Source organism: Numida meleagris, chromosome 9 (genome assembly GCF_002078875.1).
Source record: "Numida meleagris isolate 19003 breed g44 Domestic line chromosome 9, NumMel1.0, whole genome shotgun sequence".
NCBI classification, from domain to species: Eukaryota; Metazoa; Chordata; class Aves; order Galliformes; family Numididae; genus Numida; species Numida meleagris.
Window position 1 is genome coordinate 5096246 of NC_034417.1, and position 20130 is coordinate 5116375.

The 20130-nt window shown below is 39.1% G+C and overlaps 1 protein-coding gene across 1 annotated transcript in view; it reads left to right on the plus strand.

Annotated features, from left to right (window-relative positions):
• Positions 1-20130, plus strand: part of MTMR10 (myotubularin related protein 10) — a 33745-nt gene that overhangs the window by 5077 nt on the left and 8538 nt on the right. Inside the window, exons 3-6 of the mRNA XM_021407708.1 lie at positions 7886-8022; positions 9576-9648; positions 12049-12191; positions 20032-20122. Of these exons, the coding sequence (XP_021263383.1) occupies positions 7886-8022; positions 9576-9648; positions 12049-12191; positions 20032-20122 (444 nt within the window). The remainder of the gene's footprint in view (positions 1-7885; positions 8023-9575; positions 9649-12048; positions 12192-20031; positions 20123-20130) is intronic.

The window sequence follows — 20130 nt, forward strand, 5'->3', positions numbered from 1 at the left end:
CTGTTGCAGAACAGGTACTCGTAGTCTCTTGTGCCATGTTTCATGGTTAGACCACAGAAGTCAGTGTCAGTCTGCTGCTTCTGCCTTCTTTGCTTTAGTGTGTGGCGTGGTGATTTCATTTCAGAGTGGCATGGTGGGGAGCTCTAAGTGAGGAGCTGCAGAGATCATGTTTTCATATTTAATTCCTCTGGCAGGAGTTTCCTTTTTCTTTGCTCGGTGTCATCAGCAAACTCGCTGAGGGTGCACTTGTTCCCACTGTGTCACTGGTAAAGGTGTTGAAGAGCACCAGTCCCAAGACACCTGGACATATAGGTCCATTGACCATAAGCCTCTGGCTGCGACCTTCTAACCAATTCCTTGTCCATCAGTCCACCCTTCAAATCTGTGTCACTCCAGATTAGAAACAGAGGTTCAGTGCAGGGTCATGTCAATGGCCTTGCACAAGTCCAGGTAGATGACATTAGTTGCCCTTCCTTTGTCCGTCAGTGCCATCTCTCCATCACAGAAGGCCACTAGATTGGTCAGGCACGATCTGCCCTTGGTGAAGCCGTGCTAGCTGTCTCGGATCACCTCCTTGACTCACACGTGATTTCCTCTGAACATTTTCCTGTTGTGCTGTGTTCTGGTTGAGGTGTAATTGCATACTGTGTTCAAGATATTTTCACCTTACATATTTATTTTTTATTTAATAATGCCAATCTGATTGGCTTCACCTTCTCTTTTGTTTTGGTTTCCTCTTTATTGGTTTTGTAGATATATGTCCTTTGATAGGCAGCTGACTGTTGAGGTCTGTGGGATCACTTAAGACTATTGTGGAAAGCTTTAATCTTTTAGAAGTGTATGATTCTCTCTTGATTTCGCTCCCAGCTCTCCTACTTCTTCCTCTGCTTTGGAAATCCTTAGAACGTTGAATCGTGTTCCAGAACAACTGTAACACTTCTTGTGCTAGGAGGGGGAGAGTACTTCTTGGTGAGACACCGTGGCATGTGGTAGGCCAGGTACTTTCATTCCCTCCTGACTGCTTTGAGCTGCTGTGCCTTTCTTGGCATTTTCATTTGCTCTGTGGCATCCCAGGGCTGCAGAAGAGCGGTGATGGTGCTGCAGTGTGAGCACATGCTGCCAGCTCTGTGACAGCGGGGCAAGAAGTGGGCTCCGAGTCACTGAGCTTAGTGTGTACCCCAGAGATTTTTCAGGTCTGTGTTTCTGGTGTATTAGAAGTAATCTCTTTGTTTTAACACCCTGAGAGGAAACTGGGATTGTGTAATTGCTTAGTGCAAGTCATAATGCTGTTATTGTCAGTGCCTTTTCCCTTGTATATTTGTGAACAAATTGTTGACATTCAGAGAGGTATTGTTTGATCTATTACAACTCTTCATTTGTGGATGGTGAATCGTGAAGGCCTATCAGTGCTGATAACTTAATTGGATTTGCATGAACTCCAGCACTGATCATTTCCAAAGGATACTCGACTGCTGATGCTCATTTCCAGCACTGTGGTTTTCTGGCCAAGGCTTTCTTACTTATGCAGCTGATGAAGACTTTGCAGAGTTGGGGGCTTTTTCCTGATGCAAGTTTTTAATTTGAAATGTAGATGTTAATGGAAGAGATTTTTAGTTATTCTTAAGGGTAGTGTGCAACATTAGGCAAGAGGAATACCTTTGTAGTTTCAATGGGTGTTGAGGAGTCAGTGCCATGCAATGAGCATGGTGTTACTTTCAGCATTCCAAAGCAGCCAGATTTGAAAAATTAGAGTAACTGTTTGGGAAATAATACAATTTTCTAACACTTTCCTAATGAAGGTAAATTTTTAGTTTACATCAAGAAGATTGCTGAAAGTTTAAATTAAATAAATTATTCAAATAATTAAATTCTAGATTTGAAAACAGAAGCAGCAGCTTTCAGAAAACTCATCTTTCACATTGCAAGAAGTCTAAAAACAAACCAAGCATTTTACCTATATTTAGAATGATTGAGGTATCACTTACTGTAAGTGTATTTTAAATGCACTCTGCAGTTATCGTTATGTTTGTTTGCTTGACTCAGTAAACCCGTGCTTTGGGTTCAGTTAACTGCTCTTTTGGTTTTGGTTAGGCTTGTATTATTCTATTTCTTAAGGCATGGCATCCTGCAAGTACTACCAAAGCAGTTTGCAAGTAGAATCTAAATGCCAAAAACTGTCTTACAAGTGGATTTTGCTGGATGGAATCAGTTTGTTCTGCTTTCTTTGTTGTGAATATATAGCACGTATTTATTAAGGTTTCTGACTCGTAATATGTTTTAAGTTTTTGTACATATATACAAAGATTATTTTGTATTTGCAACAGCTTAGCTGTAGTGCAATAAGGAAATCGTTCCTTAATGGAAGTCCAAATGTGCTTTAAAATGGAATATTTTAATGTTCCTCCTTGCACTTTCTACAGAGTAGTCCATTAATGCCACGTGTCATTAGGGAATAAAACGTTATTGAAGGTTTTGAGTTATCAGCTGACTGAACAATGGCTTATTGGTCTTGCAGCATTTATATTTATTTCCAGTAAAAGAAGTTTTCAGTAATTCTAATTCCCAAGCAGCACACATTTCTGTATTGACCTACTTATTCTTAAACCAACCCTGATATTTGATGCTAGTCCTGTAAGTATTTTACAAGCTCAGAATGGCCTCTTGTATTGATGACATTATGATAAAGGAACAGGCTGAGAACTGCAGTCATCTCAAATTGTTATGGATTATGCTGTGTGTAAACAAAGTCTGGATTTGGGAATCTGTAGTTTATGTAGCCAGACTAAAAATATGCAAAACACAAAACACTTTCCTTCCTCGCCAGCTTCCCTGCTGTGTTATGGAACTGTGACCAACTCAGTGCTAAACCTTTTTTTTGTTGTTGGTGGTGGTGGGGTTGTTTTAGTTCAGCCTAAAAATCCATACTGATGCCAAGAAGAGCAGTTTAGTAATTAATTTGCATAATCACAGGTGTGTTCCTATTAACAACCTTGTGCTGACATTTGTGTTAGTGCAACTGTAGCACAAACCAGATCAGAGCTATTTCAGTTGAAATCAGAACTGATTAAAAAAAAGGAAGAAAACTGCATAGTTAGAATGTTCAGCCGGATCAGTTCTCTGATGCGACCAGCAAGCCTTTCACAAACAGTAGTGCCAGCACAAGGGTTGAGCTGGGAATGAATGTGAACTGTATTACGGGTTTATGCTGGATTAAAGCAATTCTGAAAGTGTGATCAGACCTTTAAGCTGCTGCAATAGTTTGCTTTGGGACTAGACACTAATGAGAGCATTCCTTGTAATGGATGGATATTCTCTTCTGGTCACTTGAACTCCTGCTGGCTGGCTGCCTTATGTTCCTGCCTCCTCACTGCCTGTCCACTGGGGTGTGTGTACAGATCCCTCTTATCGTCAGTTTCTTTTGCAAGGTTCACAACTACCAGCTGTTGTTATACAAATGCCCTTTATACTCCTGCTGTTGTGAACAGCAGAAGAATAGAATCATAGAATCACCAAGGTTGGAAAAGACCTCCAAGACCATCCAGTCCAACCATCCACCCACCGGCAATATTTCCCCACTAAGCCATGTCCCTCAGTACCACATCAAAACGTTTCTTGCACACCTGCAGGGACGGAATAGTTCTTTTTTTGAAGACTTTCACCAAGCAGTCTTTGTTTTTGCTACATTTTCCCTCGCTATTTCTGAAATTTAACAAAGCTAATCATGCTCTACTTTTTTTTTGTTAGCACACAAGAAAAACTGTGTGGTATTCATATATGATGTTTAAATACTGGTTTTTCCGATCAGATTGGCCAAGCGAGCTCTTCTGGTGCTCTGCATTTAAAATACACCACTCTCCAGTCAGTGGTGACATAGGTTTTTTTGACAGATGTGAGGTTCTCCTATTTGAAATTAATGCAAATAGAAAACAATTTGGATATGTTCTACTCCCCAGTAATCACAATACTGAGCTGTCCTGGAAAAATGCATGTACAGAAACTTAAGCACCAGAGATTATTTGTTAAGTAATTGTGAAAATACTGGAAAGTGGTAAGGGGTAAAGATGGTTGCTATCTGTTGAGAAGTTTTTTTTGTCTTCACAGTACCTTCATCCCTAAATTCATTGGAAGAGCTCATGAAAATTAGGAAAGAGGAAAAAATGATTATTTCATGAGCTTACAGATACTGATTCTTAAGTTTGGAAGTGGCTGAGCACGCTGAACAGATGATTCCTTGTAGAAATGGATTAGGGACATTTACATCTAAATGCTGAGAGCATACTAAGAAGCCCATAGCATTCTTGTATTCGTACTCCCAGAGAAAAGGCAGCAGAATGGGGGAAGGTGCCTGAGAGATTTTAGTTGCTTATTAATGAAATTTTTTTTTGAAAACTTTTACTCAAACTTACAAAAGTTAATTATTTGCCAATCATTGTGGAACAGTTTTAGACTTGCATCGTTCTAAATACAAGTGAACTCGTTGTTGCTTGTCTTTAATCATTAAATGGCCACTTGAAATAACTTTTTACTGTTGTGATCTTTCTAGACCCAGTGCTTCACACAAGCTATTTTTCTGCTTCCTTAATTGGATGTAATTGCTGTCAGTATTATTGACTGAGGAACGCTAGACCAAACTTAAAGACCCAGGGTGGGCGAACAGCAAAGGGTGCTGTTGCCCTGAGCCGTGGTGCGTGTCAATGGCAGGTCTGCTGGTGGTCCATGAACTCGGCTTTGTCAGCCTTGCCTCTGCTGTCTCCTGTTCCCATACATGCTTGCTCCCGAGCTTCAGCTGGGCTGTAATGGGTTATGTATTAAGGTCGATTAGGTGCAGTGTATAGCATGAATTCTCTTCACATCTGAAATATGGAAAAGTCAAATTACGTGTGTTTTTGGGAAGCTTAGCAGAATTTTTCTGAAGTTGATCAATTTCTGAAGCTGTATTTTCCAGGAAAGGTGTTTGCTGGATAAATCTTCTTGTCTCTCCTGTTATTTTTGTGATTCGTGCATTCAGTGTAGAAATATTTTCATTAATCGTTATTAGGCTTTATGCTTAAGGGTGACAGCCTGTAATTTTCCTTCTGGTTTCCTGTCAGAGTTTAAACAAACTGCTCTTGTCTCCTGAGATCATTCTTTGACTGTTCGAGTCACATGGAGCGCTGACTGCTGTTCCGTGTCTGGAACAGCTTGTGACTGTTTACTGGAAAAAAGCAACAGCTACATTGTAAAAATGTGCAGCATAATATCTGACTAGCTCTGTTGTTGACGCATAGGAAAGTCACCTACTGAACTACAAATACAATAAGGTTTCACTTTGCAAGATCAATGTGTTACTACTTAGTTTAGCAACTTTCCTAAATCTGTGTTCTGTTTGGAAGGCTTATGCCTTGTAATTGCTCATTAAAGACATCCAAATGAGGGATGAGCATTGGGTCAACATAAAATTCCAAACCTGCTATTTAAAAAGTTTTGCTGAGGCTTTTGAAACGCATCTACTTTGCGTTTGCGTGGCAAACTTTCTCATCCTTCATTGTAAATATGCTTAATCCTTCCATTGAAATCAGTATGCGTACACTGTGTCTTACTTACAGTACTCATGTTCCAAACTGGCAGTTCTGTTCTAGGCACGTAAACTTGAGTGCAAAACAGAAGATCCAAGTGAGGCCAAAAAATCCAGAATGTGTTTGTGGTGGAAGAAATGAGAATAAATGAAGCTGCACTGAAACAGGATGAATATTACCATGTTGTAGTGTAGCTACGTAGTTATGAGGAACAGAGAAAGGAAGTGGGAAGGACTGGCTTTGCTAAAGAAAATGATGTGTTGGGCATTTTTTTAAACTGCCATTGATAGAAAATGAAGAGGTTTTTACTCTCCATATCTTTTAATTGAAAAATGCAATGGTATACCAGCATATTTGAGAAAGGGAGAAGAACCATAAATATTTAGGCTTGGAAGAACTGACTTGTGCAGGGAAGAAACCTGGCAGGCAGAGAACTCAGCAGTGAGTAGTTGAAGATTAACACCAACAGTGAGAAGGAATTGCTTAAATACACAGTTTATGCTTTTGCAGTTACTTAAGCAAATAGCTTGTTAGAAAAAATGCAGGATGTTAAGAGGCTTCAAGCCAGACTCTGCTAAAAGTATTGTAAGATTCTAATTTCAGTGCTTAATAGAAATAGGCCGCTTCATTTTGATGTTCCTCATTTTAAGACATTGTTTTCAACTGCTGTTGACTCTTTCCTTGAATTTAGAGACATATTTAACCACATTTGAGAAAATATTTTTAAGGTCCAGCAGGTCTGCCTGTCCTTAGAGCGTCTTCCTGACTCTTCCTACTTCTGCCATAAGCAAGACTGTGACTCTGTATAATAACCATAGGTCTGTGAAGCTTGTTCCCTTGCATCTTCTAACTGGAAGACGTGACAGCCCTCCAGAATACTAATTGTAATTCTGCCAGCTCAGGACCACAGTCAGTCTTGTACTTGTACTGACTGTGGTCCTGCAAAACATTTGCTGCTGCTCTCGGTGACCTTCGGGCTGATGCCTAATCGTATTAGGGTCAAGAGGGTGAGTTACAGCCGTGTGGCTCAGGAGGAGAAGCATGCACAGAGACTGGAGCTGAAGACTAGAAAAGGGTGCACTTCCAAAGTCAGTTGCCAAGCTGCTGGAAGTGCTAAGGAGAGATCTTTGAATTTATGGGTGCTTGGGTGCCATAACCCCCTGTACATCAGTAGGGGGATGGCAGATTTATTCAGAGCTGTGTCTACATTCATGGGGCGTACAGATAATTGGTTACTGCCATTTGTATAGTTGCCCAAAGAACTGGCTGTTTCCTTGCAAAGCGCAGGACATTTTGAGAAAGCACATTGGATAACTGGCTCTGGATACGCCCAGCAAGTTAGTCTTCAGCAAAGTGTACTCCTTAGTCTTTGTTTAACACAAACAAATAACCAACCAAACCTACATAACCCTACAGCTAATGTAAAGTTACCCTTTTCTTGAACATGTTTCCACTTCTACACTGCTCACAGTAGACATCAACAGAAGGAAGTGGTTGATGACAGAAGTGATAGCCCTGTATAGAAGTGAAATAAATGACCAAGTTTTCTTCCTGAAGAATGAAATTACCATTTAGCTTCAGAAAACCTCTGATGTAGAACTCAAAAGTAGCACTGTGTGCAGGGATTTACTTTTTTTCAATAAAAAAGTCATTCTCATTTACATTTGCCTGTACACTTTTTCATTTCACAGGTTGTCCTGGGTAAGTTAAAGGTTTTTTAATTAATGCTTGTATCTTCCGTTTTGCAAAATGGTTAGTCTCCTTCATTAGGTGCTCACAGGAGGAACTTTGAAATGGCAACAAGTGTGTAACATGTTTGTTTCCCAGTTTTTCTTTCATGGAAGCAGCTGAAGATCTGTTTATAAATGAAGAGGTAGATGTAGACTAATTTTCTGGATTTATGAAGCTCATAGTAGTCTCATACTTACCAGCGGCCAACTAATTTCAGTTTTTAAATTGAATACTAGCTGAAGTACATGAATGTGTGCCTTTCATTTGAACAGCACTATCCTTTAAACAATGACTTTTTAATAATGGAGACCTGCAGGTTTTAGTCTCTGGATATAAGGAAGGGCTTGTTCTTTGCTTTGAACTGCTAAGCAGTATTGCCTGTTTTGGAAAGGTAGGTTTCTTGTGTGTGTGCTTTTTTTTTTTTTTTGGTGTACGTTTTCATTCCCAAGAACTGCATTAATTGAACTCGAGGTTTCCCCAGCAGCTGTGTATAACTTGAAATGGAGTAAAGAGGGATTTCTTGGTAGCACAGACTTAGAATTGTTATACCTTTGAGATTTATGTAGGCTACATTTTTCCCTTCCCTTTTGCTGTTTTAGGTGAAATTGTGGTAAATGAAGTCAATTTCGTGAGAAAATGCATCGCAACAGATACAAGTCAGTATGACCTGTGGGGCAAACTGGTTTGCACTAACTTCAAGATTTCCTTTATTACGGATGACCCAATGCCACTACAGGTTTGTTACTACTCATGTTGCTACATCATGACAGCAGATGTGATAGACAAAATGGATTTTATTAGGAAAAAAAACTTGTCTCATAACTGATACAATTATGATGTCATGTACTGTAAAGCAAGCTGAACAATGTGGTTAAACTGTCCTGTTCTGAATGCATTGCTACTCCATTCCTTAATTGACGACATAAGAACAGAGCAGGTTTGGGGTGGAAGTACAGCCTGCTTTGTTTACTTCTGTTTACGCAGGCTTCATTGGGAAGTGGTTTTATAAAAGGTAAAATGGGAGTTATATAAAGACATGTTCCTCCTTGAGGAGGAGAATTGAAAATGTTCCTGTTCTTACACAAGTGTCAGATCAGCAAAACCTTTGTGTCCAACTTTTATTGGGATTGCTGAAAGAAGGACAAAGTAACTGTGACATGAGTTTTCATCATAGCTGAGGCAACAACAAAAAGAAAGAAACCAAGCCTTTGTCAGAGCAGAACGTGTGAAATGCAAAATCTTAATCAGTTTTCTTTGAACATCACAGCATGCAGTGCTGTTTGGAAATGCAAATTGTGAGCTGCATGTTATTTTCAGTAGAGTTGTCTTGTACTCGTTTTGCAGTTTTCAAAGAAATACTCCATTACCAAGCAGGTATAAAGCTCCAGAAGTACACAGACACTTTTTCAGGAACACTATGTTTGACAAAAGCTACTTCAGAAAGTTAAATCTTCTTCATGACAAAAACATTTTTTTGGTCATGAAGCAGTTGTCAGATCGTATTTGCCATTGGACTGATGGTCTGTGCCTTTGTTCTAACGAGCAAAAGTAGATGTTACTTGTTCCTCTGAAAGCAATACGTCAGTTTAATGGCTATTGTTTTAAGTGCATATTGAAGTGAAGTAAGTGCTCATAAGGTTGTTATTGTTCAATCATGTTTTCCTGCTCTAGTTTTTCACTGACTAGAGTTGAGATAGTTACTGCTTTTATGTGAAAGGAGCAAGTGGCCACCTGCAGCGTACTGTAAGAAAGAGGGACTCGGAACACTCAGAATCGTCTGTACCAGGAAGTTCATAGTAGCGTTGAGGAGTAATTCTTCAAATTTAATCAGTTTTAATTCTATTTGATAATATGAAAATAGTGCTTTGTGCTTGTCCTCATGAAAGCTGAGTTCGTATCTTTTTCTTTCTTATGATTACAGTAATAGTTGGAGTTAATAGTAGTAGTTAACTATAGTAATTGTTTATTTTTTATATATATATGAACATATGCTTCAGATTACATTGAATTTCTGCCAGTAACTTTTGAGGCTATAGACACAAATAGTGAAGCTTTTTGCATACTCCACTGGCATTTGCAAACTGTTAGGCGTGCATTCACCAGCGCAAGAAAGCTAGTTTCAGTACTTCCAGTTGCTTGCAAATAGCCAAGTGAGAAAAGTCTAGGTGGTGCATGTGAGAAAAGTCTAGGCGTGCCTGGTTTTTTTAATTGTTGTTTCTTCAAAGTTGTTGTGTATCTGGTTGAGAGCTGCAGAACTGCAATTGATGACTATGAGTTCATGTGTTTCAGAAATTCCATTACAAAAACCTTCTTCTTGGTGAACATGATGTCCCTCTAACGTGCATTGAGCAGATTGTCACAGGTATGTCAAAAATAGTTAAATTTAAAGCCTGTCATCATACTTATTCAGTTTGTAGCTGCTAACTGCTCGTTAGGTTGTGCACAATCGTTGACACTTAAATACCCAACTAAAGACCCACCCATATTGGTTGTAAACACAACCACAATAATGAGTCAGCAGTTGTTCTATGACACACACCTGTTACAGCAGTACAGATTTTGATTGTGACTTTTTTGTTTTCAAGCATCTGAATTTCTTCTGTGTAAATACAATGGACTGCAAAAAGCACATCACTTACACAATTCACCCATAGCTGGGATATCCCAAAATGTCAGTTTGAATTTTCAATCTTGTCTGCCTTTTAGCCAGGTTAGTAGTCAGCAGTCCTCAAATTCTACAAATGGTAATAGTCATCTTAATCTGAAGAAACAGCTATACTTATTTTGAAGGACCAGCTTTTGATGTAGTGGATACTATAGGCCAAGCAGTTTGCTAAAAAGAACATTTTTCATCTTTTAGCTAGAGAATTTCACGAGTAATAAATTTTTGTATAGCTGTTACAGCAAGGGCTGTTAAATACTCGGTTTTCTGACTGTATGCAGTTTAAATAATTACTTGTAGATAAGTTTTTGGTGCCCTAGGTCATCCAGTAATCCATTTCCACTCTGGAAGCAGTTTTTAATTGCAAAGAAAAGACGAATTTATGCCTGAGGAAGAACATTATGAAGAAGTGCTGTTTTTAAATGAAGAGATGCTCTGGCCTTCTGTGTGGTTTTGTGCTGGCCCACGCTTATTGCCCTTTTTCAACGCATACCAGTGACAAAACTTTGCAAATCTGTTAATGGCAGTGTTTTGTGGAGAGGTGTTGATACGTTACAGGAGTGCTGCAGTCTTCTAACATCTCTTGCAAGCACTCTTATAATGCATTCTGCTAAATAGGGGGAAAAAGCCAATCACCTTGGAATTATTGTTCTAGTAATTATGTCCTCTATTCTGTGGCATGTTTTGTTCCCAGATGGAAGGAGATTAATGGTACCTTTTATTTTAAAACTTGAGGGCTGACAGATTCTAGGCTCCTCTTTTCTTCACGTTTCCCCAGAGTAAACTTTCAAATAGCCTGAATGTTCGCAGTCTCATTAGAAGAACGGTTGAAATTGTCTTGTACCTCTTTCTGTTTGGCTTTTCCATGAAAGTTTGAAGTTCTTTAGAGGGAGGGAGATGGCAGTATTTCTTGCCACATACTTAAAGGTATTAGTCTTTGTTCTTCTGTTATGCAGATTTACCCTAAATTTAGTGAAGCATAAGCTTTTATTAACAAGAATTGAAAGAATTCTTACTGAAGTTGCAGAAGAGGTTACTTGAATTGCTGAGGGTGTATTGATTGTTTATATCTAAGTGTGTGTGTGTATACAATGGCCAGGTAGGAGCTGTCCCTTTCAGTTTTGTCCCTTGCCCTTTGAGTTTCTGGTTGAGATTTTCACCTGGGAGTTAGGAAGTGCAAGATGTAACTGAAAACAAGCAGAGCATGAGAGATGCTAGAGGCTTTTTTGAAAAGAGTTGCTAGTCCACCTGATGAGCCCTAAGTAACTGCAGTATATAAAGAATAAGCTATTGATAACACTGTTTAGTATTTATATTAGTTGTTGGCTCATTGTGTAGCCATAAACTCTCTGTACTTTTCCCAGGATAATAAAGAGCTTGATGCATAGATCTTTAATATCCATCCTGCTTTTTGTTTCCTGGAATTAGTCAAGCTTAACATGGAAGACGCCTGCAACCAGCCAGCCATGGCAATCCATCATTCAGCAGCTATGTGCTGCCGTTTTCCCAGTTACCACTAATAAAATCTCTGTGACTTTTGTGATGCTTATTTTAAAAACTTAATTTTCTCAATTTGAAGAAGAGTTGCACAGTCCAAGAGACAGCCTGTCTGTGCAGATCTACACAACCTGCCAAATTACTGTACTTAGATTCTTTAGTTTTATGTAAGAAGTAAGCAGTTAATCTAACTCTTAACTCAGATGCTTTTTTTTATACATCCAAATGGAAGGAGTGGGAAAAGGCATCTCTGCTAATTAGCCTACATCAGAAGGTCCTTGCAGCATATGTGATGAACTGCCAGGGAACAAAAATTGCTCTTTGAAGTACTGCGTATTAATTCCTTGTTTGTGAGATTGCTGATGCATGAAAATAATGTGGACACGCAGGAAACAGTCATTCAGCTACTTATTTGAAAGAACATTCCACAACAAGAGGATATATATATACATATATATATATATAAGCTCTATCTAAACTGAATATTGGAAATATACTATTAAATTAAAAAGTTTTGGTAGCAACACTGTTGTATCTGTTAGAGTCAGTCTTGTATTGTATGCTTAGAAAACACAGTCCAGTAACTTTGTCTTTTCTTTACAGTGAATGATACCAAGAGGAAACAGAAAGTCCTTGGTCCCAACCAGAAACTTAAATTTAATCCAACCGAGTTAATCATTTATTGCAAAGACTTCCGTATTGTCAGATTTCGTTTTGATGAAGCAGGTCCTGAAAGCGCAAAAAAGGTAATATATCATTTTATGAAGTCTTGCCTTGTGGTTATAATTAGCGTGCACGTTGCTACGTGTAATATCTTGTTTTGTGTTTTGATAGAAGCACAGGGAGGGAAAATTTGAAAATTAATCTCATTATATTAGAGGAGAGTATGTAGATTTTAGTGTAAAAATGGTTAGATAAGAAATGTAACATGACATGTTTGCTGTTTCTTTTCATATAGGATAAACCTGTGTTTCTTGTCTAAAGTACTTCTTAAAATTACTAAGTGAAGGAATAAGTCTTTTCTAAAGACTGGAATCAAAATTCTATGTTGCAACTGTGCAACAGGTGTTTACATTTTGTATGGGAAATGTTTGATACTTTGACGCATTTTCCAAAACTAAAAACTTGATTTTACTCATAGGTAGTGTACTATCTTATCTGTACTTCTTATGTGTTTAACACAGCAAGTTCTGTGAGCTCTTGAAACAACCGGCGTGTCTAATCTACAGAAAACTGTGTTCTTTGTTAGTGTTATCTTAGGTAAGAGCTGCACGCCTTTTGGCGTGGAGTTACCTTTCTGTACACTACTAGAAATATCGTTTCTTCCCCAGTTTTAACACTCGTTGTAAGTCTCAATAACATCCTTCAACACTGTTTAACCTATTAAGGCTCAGATAAGTTTCTCCTACTGAGAGGCGAGCAGTCTACGTAATGCTGGCTCACCAGCTTCCTTGCTGTGAAATGCTGGAGTAGCTATTGGAGTTACAGCTCCTCTCACCTTCATGGCGCTGCCATGTGGCCAGGCCTGGCATACCAATTTCTTTGCAAGGAATGACCCAATTTGCTCAGAGGTTGAGTTCCCCTTCTCAGTAGGATAGAGTTAGGGCTTAACCCCGTAAATCCTCAGTACCATCTGCCCAGACATAAGTCTGTTTGCATTTATCAACAGAACGATGCCCAATTTGTCACTTCTTCACCTTCTACTTTTGCAGAGATCCATTAGCGGAAACCTAGTTATGAATCACGCTGTTCTTTCCTTGCCAGTGTTCTCCATTCCTGCATGTCTGCTGCTTGTAACCTTTCATGTTTGGCAGTCTTTCAGCAGGCAGTTCCCCTTTTACAGCTTCTCCGAAGTCACCCAGGAGCAGTCTATCTGGAATATCTTTATAGCAACTGTTTCTGATTGGTTGTCATAGCTAAGAGTAATTAGCCTGGAGGAGGGGAAAAGAGCACAAACTCAGCATCTCGTTAACACTTTTTGTGCTGCATTTCCTCATGCAAGAGCAAAAAGCAAAACCTTTTTATGAAGACATTCCTCTTATGCGTTTATAATTACACAATCTAACGTGATTACTGACTGGAAGAATAGTCTTAGAGATCCAGAAGGATCTGAATCTGCACGGTTATAAGAATATAAAAAAAACCTAGCAGTTCCCCTTTACAAGTCTCAGGATGTGATCACCAAGAGGAGTGGGAGAAAATGCGTACAAATGTTACTCTCCGTTGAGCGGCTGGTAGCGCAGCTGTGGCTCAGGCAGTCGGTTACTGCAACTTTGATGTTTGGGCGCGTTACAGAAGCACGCTTTTACTGAAGGGAGATAAAGTTCTATTAACATAATCTAATATTTCCATAATGATATTATTCTGCTAACACTGAAATATAGTTGCCTAAAGCCAGGAGGTCCTTAGATCTGGTTTCTCTATCGAGATTTTGCTTTGGTTGTTTCAGTGAGCGCAAGTAAAATAGTCTTACGTAGCTTATGGGATGGAATTGTTTTGTTCTCTGTGGCATTTAAATGGCATGCTAGCTCCACGTTCTTGAAAGATTTTATCTGGTTTCTGTTCCTGCCTTTCAAATAGTACACGTTACCAAGGCTGTCCTTAGGATTGAAAACAATCGGGAAAGGTGTCAGACCTCCCCATGTTATTGAAGTACCTCTTTAATATATATTTACATTCAGCTCTTTGTGCATGAAAATACTGATGGCTTTGTGCATGAAAATACTGATGGCTGTGTGCATGGAAATAGTGGTGTGTGCCTAACTTCTGTAAGGAGAACCACAACCTAGAATCAGTGTAAATGGGCTTCTGGAACCCTTCCTCTGCAGAGCTGTCACCATTAGGGCAGGAGAGCTGCTCTCCCCTCTACTGTCAGCTGTGAGCTAGACTGTTTTTCCCCAGAAATGTGATTTTGCTCATTTTGGAACTAGATATGAAAACATCCTGAGAGTAAAAAACAAACAAAACAGCACAACCAACCAAGAATGTAGAATTTCATATGTGTGATATGTGAAGATTTCTGACAGAATCTGGTATTAAGAAGCTGCAGAACTCAGCTTTTGGGTTATAATCAGAGTTGGAGAGGCTTCAGTTTAATTATAATCATATCTGAAGTATTTCTGACTTGCAGGTATTTTAGCTTTAAAGCAAGCAGAAGAGAAAGTGACGTTACAGCTCGTATTGTGCACTCTGTTCTGTAAAGCAAGAGACCTGCATGCCAGTCCTCTATAAACCATAAATAGCTTCCTCTGGCAAACTTTGCATAAATGCTGTCAGGTATGAAAATCAGAACAGGGAAATTTCTCTCTACCTAAATGTAATCGCAGTAGTACAGGACTGCATCATCCTATAAATGAAACACAATTAGGTCAAAATGAAATCCTTCTTACTGCAATACACTCTTCAAACCATGGGAGTATTTGTGCGTTCAACTTAATTGGGTACAGCAATAGTTTGAAAATAAAACACTTGGTAATTATTACTTTAAAGATGAACTTTAAATGTGTGGAATAGTTGCAAGGAGAATAGGCAGTAACTTTGCATGGTTAAGTAATTTGTTTCAAGCAGGGTTTCTGGAATGTAATGGAAATGCTCATCAGCATTCAGTTACATAAATCGGTGTTGACAAAGAGTGTAATCTGTTTCTAAGGAAGTAGCTAGCTCTGCAGAACAGGACATAAGAGGGAATAACCCCTGCTAATTAGGCTGTTTACTGGAACAAAGAGCATTCTGCTTTTGGTAGTAAGTGGGGGGGGGGGGGGGGAAGAATGGAAATTTGAACGCAGTCAGACTTCAGATATGGACAATATTCTCTTTAATGACATAAATCTGTACATGATATGTAGGTAATGCTGGTAGATCTTTCAAAGTTCTTTTTTCTCCACCTTGAAGCAGAATTAAAGTGGGAGAAGGCATCAGATTTCTAGGTGAATTAACTCATTTGGGGGCCAATTATTATGAAGGAGTATTAAAAAATCATACCTTCAACATACCTTAAAAAACATACCTTCAGCGTTAGCTGCAGCCAATGCGTGCTAATGAAATACCTTCTCGACATTCACCAGTCAAGTAAATATTTCCTTTCTTATTTTTATCACTGGGTATTTGGGAAATAGGAGTTAAGAAATAACTGAGGGTTGGAAACTCGCATTCCTCACCGTTTGGCGGTTGGTTTCCATTTTGTCTCCAAAATAACGGTAGAGTCTCCAAAGGAAGGAAAGCCGGCTGGGTGTGGGAGGAAGCGGAGGATGGGGAAGCGAGATGGGGAAGTCGTAAGTTAGGCAATGTGGAAGAAGCAGCATTTCACCTTCTTAAAAGGAAAAGGAATAGTTTTATTTCAGAAATCACAGCAGGCCAAACTGAAAAGTCCTGCTGGTTTCTAGCCACTACAATACTTGATATTAGACTAAGATATAAAAATATTTAAGAAGTTGAAGCTTTAGATCTGTTCTGTGATGGAAAGTGTGCTGCCTTACCACGCCAATGAGTCTTGGCAGCGTACCAGAATGGCACACACCCTGTAATCTCCTGTTTCCTAAATATATATCCATTTTTGGAGTCCCTTTCTTTTCTAGAGCTCCCTCAACTCTTCCTTCAGGAAACTTTAAAATATGTGGGAGATCAGTTTCAGAAACACACGCTGTATCAAAACAGAAGGCAAAATATCTCAACTCTTGCTTCCTGTGCAATCGCAGCTGCCCTTCACAAATATCATAAAATTTGGATGAAATGGTACAATTTTTTCCTAATGATTGCAAGGAATAATATGAAACTCTGAGAGTTTTGAGCAAATCATCCTGACCCTTCCTAATATCTCCCCCCCCTCCCCCCCACAAACTTCTCTGTTACCTTGTTCTAATTGTTTGTGCCAATTCTAGAATGTAAGATCTTGAGACACTGGGAATACATGAGAAAATTTTTATGTTCTTATGGTCGTTGGAGAGATGAAGAAAGCTTTTTTTTCCCCAAAGTAAATTCACCCAGTGGTATTTTTAAAAACAGCAGAGTATTTTAATATTTGTCTGAAGGCTTAGGAAACCTGTACTGAAGATTCAAACGTGCTTGTGCTAATGAGGATTCTGATATGTATTATTTCGGCTTCTGTTTCCTCTTACGTAGAGTACTTCTCTACAAACCAAATCAAGTGTTAAGTACAGCTGCTATCGGAATTCTTGTAGAAGGGGAAGAAGGCAGCTCTCAGTGCTCGGGGATAGGTCATGGATAATTTAGCAGCTAGGAGAACGTGCGTGATGGATGGGGCTGAAGGGTGTTCTGAGCTGAAAGCTTCTTGTTCCAAGAAGACTTGCTGCCTGGGAAAATCAAAAAGTGTCCGTGGGACTTGATCTAGTCCTGGTTGCGTGAATTTCCATTGCAGGTGTCTATTTGGAATGGGAATTGCAGTAGTGAGGAAAAATAATATGCTTGCAATGAGTGCATAAGTTGGTCTGTTGTAGGGAAGGAGGTGAAATGCAACGCTATGCTAACAGAACACATCCTAAATATGAGTGTTCAGAAAGGCTTTTCCAAAGAGCATTAGCAATACTTTGAAGCTCTTTTTACTGGTAAAACTCCTACTGTGGAGAAAAAGGGCTTGCCCTGCAAGTATCGGTTATTTCGTGCAGAAAGGGGCTGTGCAGAGGGCGCTGACACGGGGAAATGGCCTTTGTATGATGGAATAATTAAACCCATTGTGTTTACTGTTTTTAATAAATGAACTTTCCAGCAGGCAGCCTGTTCTCTTGTTGTTTGACTGAGCCTAAATATCTTCAGCTTTACACAGTTTTAAATTGGCAAAAATACCAAACATTTTTCAGTTTGATATGAGAACATTTCCTGTAAAACATGTTTGTCGTCCCATTTAAGTGCTTTCTGCTTATGCTAGTAATCTGCTGAGATCTGTGGAATTTACTTGTCTTTTGAAACTTGCAGACAATAAAACTACTATATGAGTTTAGGAAGGGGAAGAAAATGAGTATGGCTTTAATATTATTGCTTAGTATACATTACTCAATTTTTTCCTAAAATGTGAAATGACAGCAGCGTAATTTTACTTATTGAAAGCAATAGAAATGGGGTCCTGGAGCTCAGCTGTAATCCGCAGGTGGACTGTTTCACCCACGCAGTAGCTGGGCGAGCACTGCCTGTTGTGTGGGACGCCCAGAAACATTTCTGAGCAGCTGGGCTCCAGAGCGCGGCTATGGGCTCGTGTTTGCTGCAAACCAGATCTCAGTGCATTCCATCTCCTCTCAGCAGCTGAGCCCTCTTAACACACCACGTGCACCTTCTTTTTCAAAGAAAGCATTCTTAGATTCTGCTTTTAAAAATAGTTTTTACTGTATTTCTATTGTATTTCTTGGCAGCGCAGAGGAATCTTTTTATGCCTTTCAGTTCATCCTCAAGCCTTGAAACCTGATCAGCATAGCAAAGGGCTTTCATCCTTCATGCCCTTAAATGAAGATTGTGAGTAGCTCTAAAAGCAGTTGATCTAATGAAAAGTTAATGAGAAAAATGGAAGTCAGAATGTATGCGTATGTGGATTTCTATTTTGCTTCATTGGCACTGATAGACAAAAGCAGTCTGTTAGAAAATGCCAAGTGCTACAGAATTGCTGTTGCCTTCTTAGAATTCTAAAGCTTTTTAAATTACAAGATGTATTAAAATGTGCAAGGCTTCCAGTTATTTCTTGATAGTTATTAATGGTTTTACCAAGTCCTGGAAATCAGCTAATAAATGGACATGCTAGTCCATTTCCCTGTAACACTTTCACTGTTCCTTTCTCAGGAATGTCCTGTCCTCTGTTTTGTATTGCAGTTTCATCACAAAACTGAAAGTGGTGGGGAGAACAGTCAAAGCAACTGCTCTTGTAAACCTCGATAGGAATTTTTTGTTGGCAAGTTTGTGGAAAAACAACAGCAACAACAACCAAAAAAACCCCATTTTCAATTCAAGTTAGTCTACAGTCATTGCTGGTTTTATGAATTGTAATGAAATGTTCCCATCAAAAGCCAAAGTTCCCGTAATGCTGCTTACATGTTGCATGCAAGCTAGTGAAAGTACAGTAGCGTTCTCTGTGCAGAACTTAGCATACATGAGCTTTGATGTTTTTCCCATTGCGCAATGATGCCAGTAGTAGTATTCCTTCAGTTGGTGTAATATCTTTCTTCTATATGTTTCACAATAAGAAAACTTTCCCCCACTAACAGAACACACTTTGGAAGCACAGAATCTTTTCCGAAAATAATGTGCGAGACTGTTTAGCAGTGAATAAATTGTGTCTGCGCGATGCCAAGTATGAAACAGTCACAGAGAGTTGAAAGGAAGGAAGCAAAAGGAAAGGCAGGGTTTTTGGGTGATGATAATACGAACTTACACGACATATTTGTCCTAATTAAAAACTTGGGCATATTACGTTTCTGTATCTGAAAGTGTAGAATGGGGTTTTGTATTTTATAACCTCTCTTTATTATCTTTAGAGATGAGGCAGGTGCGTTCTAGTGAAATGAACAAATACGGAGCGAAGGAGGCAAAGCTAAAAGACTCAAAGTCAGATCCTGAAATTTGAAGACTAACAGCACAAAACCGTACTTGAAAGGTTTTCTCTTCCTGAATTTGATTTTTGTATTACTGTATTATTATTGGTGATTTTTCCACCTGTAAAGCAACAACAGATAGCAAAATTTGACTGATATCCAATATCTAATCTTAAACAATGTGTTACACTTTTAGTTTTAACAAGACAAGAGTTCTGCTAAAAAGGACCATGTATTTAGAGAGAAAACGAGTTGCTTATGTGCTGGTCCTCAGACTATTACAAAGAACATGAAAGCTTAGACAAGTCTCCTCCTCATGCCTCAGGTTGATCTCTGCTGCTCTGAGGATGCACCTCTTGTTTGAAATCTCTGAATTTCTCTTCCCAGGGCAGGGCTCATGACTCAGCCTGGTCAAACCTGATTACTGCATCAGATTGTCAGAGACAGTGTTGGAGCTTGCTAAGCCTGCAGGCATCTAGAAGTGACGGGCAGGCTTCTTTTGTGAATGAAAACAAGCCATCTGAGTCTGAAGCTGTATGGGCTAGGCCAGATTTAGCGAGGCTGACACGTCGCTGATGTTTCACTTGGCTCCTGCTTCAGTTCTTACAGCTGAGGAGTGGGAAGAACTGCAGTTCCCCCACCCTTGACAAACAGGACTAACGTGAAATTTTTGTTTTTACTGAGTTTGGAGCTTGATGGAGAAACTTCAGACTCCCATTCAACTGGTAAACTACAAACGTCAAGAAAATATCTCCTGCTGTCCATTATTCATTTGCGAGTAGCACAGGGAAAAAAGCTGTTCTTTATTACCAAATGATTTGCTTTTTACTTACATTCATCAGTACTTTTCATAATTTTGGAACACAATAAGGTGTAAAATTGACATAGGTCCTAGCAGTCTTCAACAAGCAACATCTTGTTTTCCCTCTAAATCAGTATGGAAGTAGAACACCTGAAGACTGGTTTTTAGCTTTTGCTCTGCAAAGTTAACGCTACCATAATCACAGACGATAAAGTTTATGTAGATAAGTATTACTAATAACTGTTTCTTTCCTAGGTGTGCCTTGCAATAGCTCATTATTCTCAGCCAACGGATCTTCAGCTTCTCTTTGCGTTCGAGTATGTTGGGGAAATATATCATAATCCAGGTATGTAT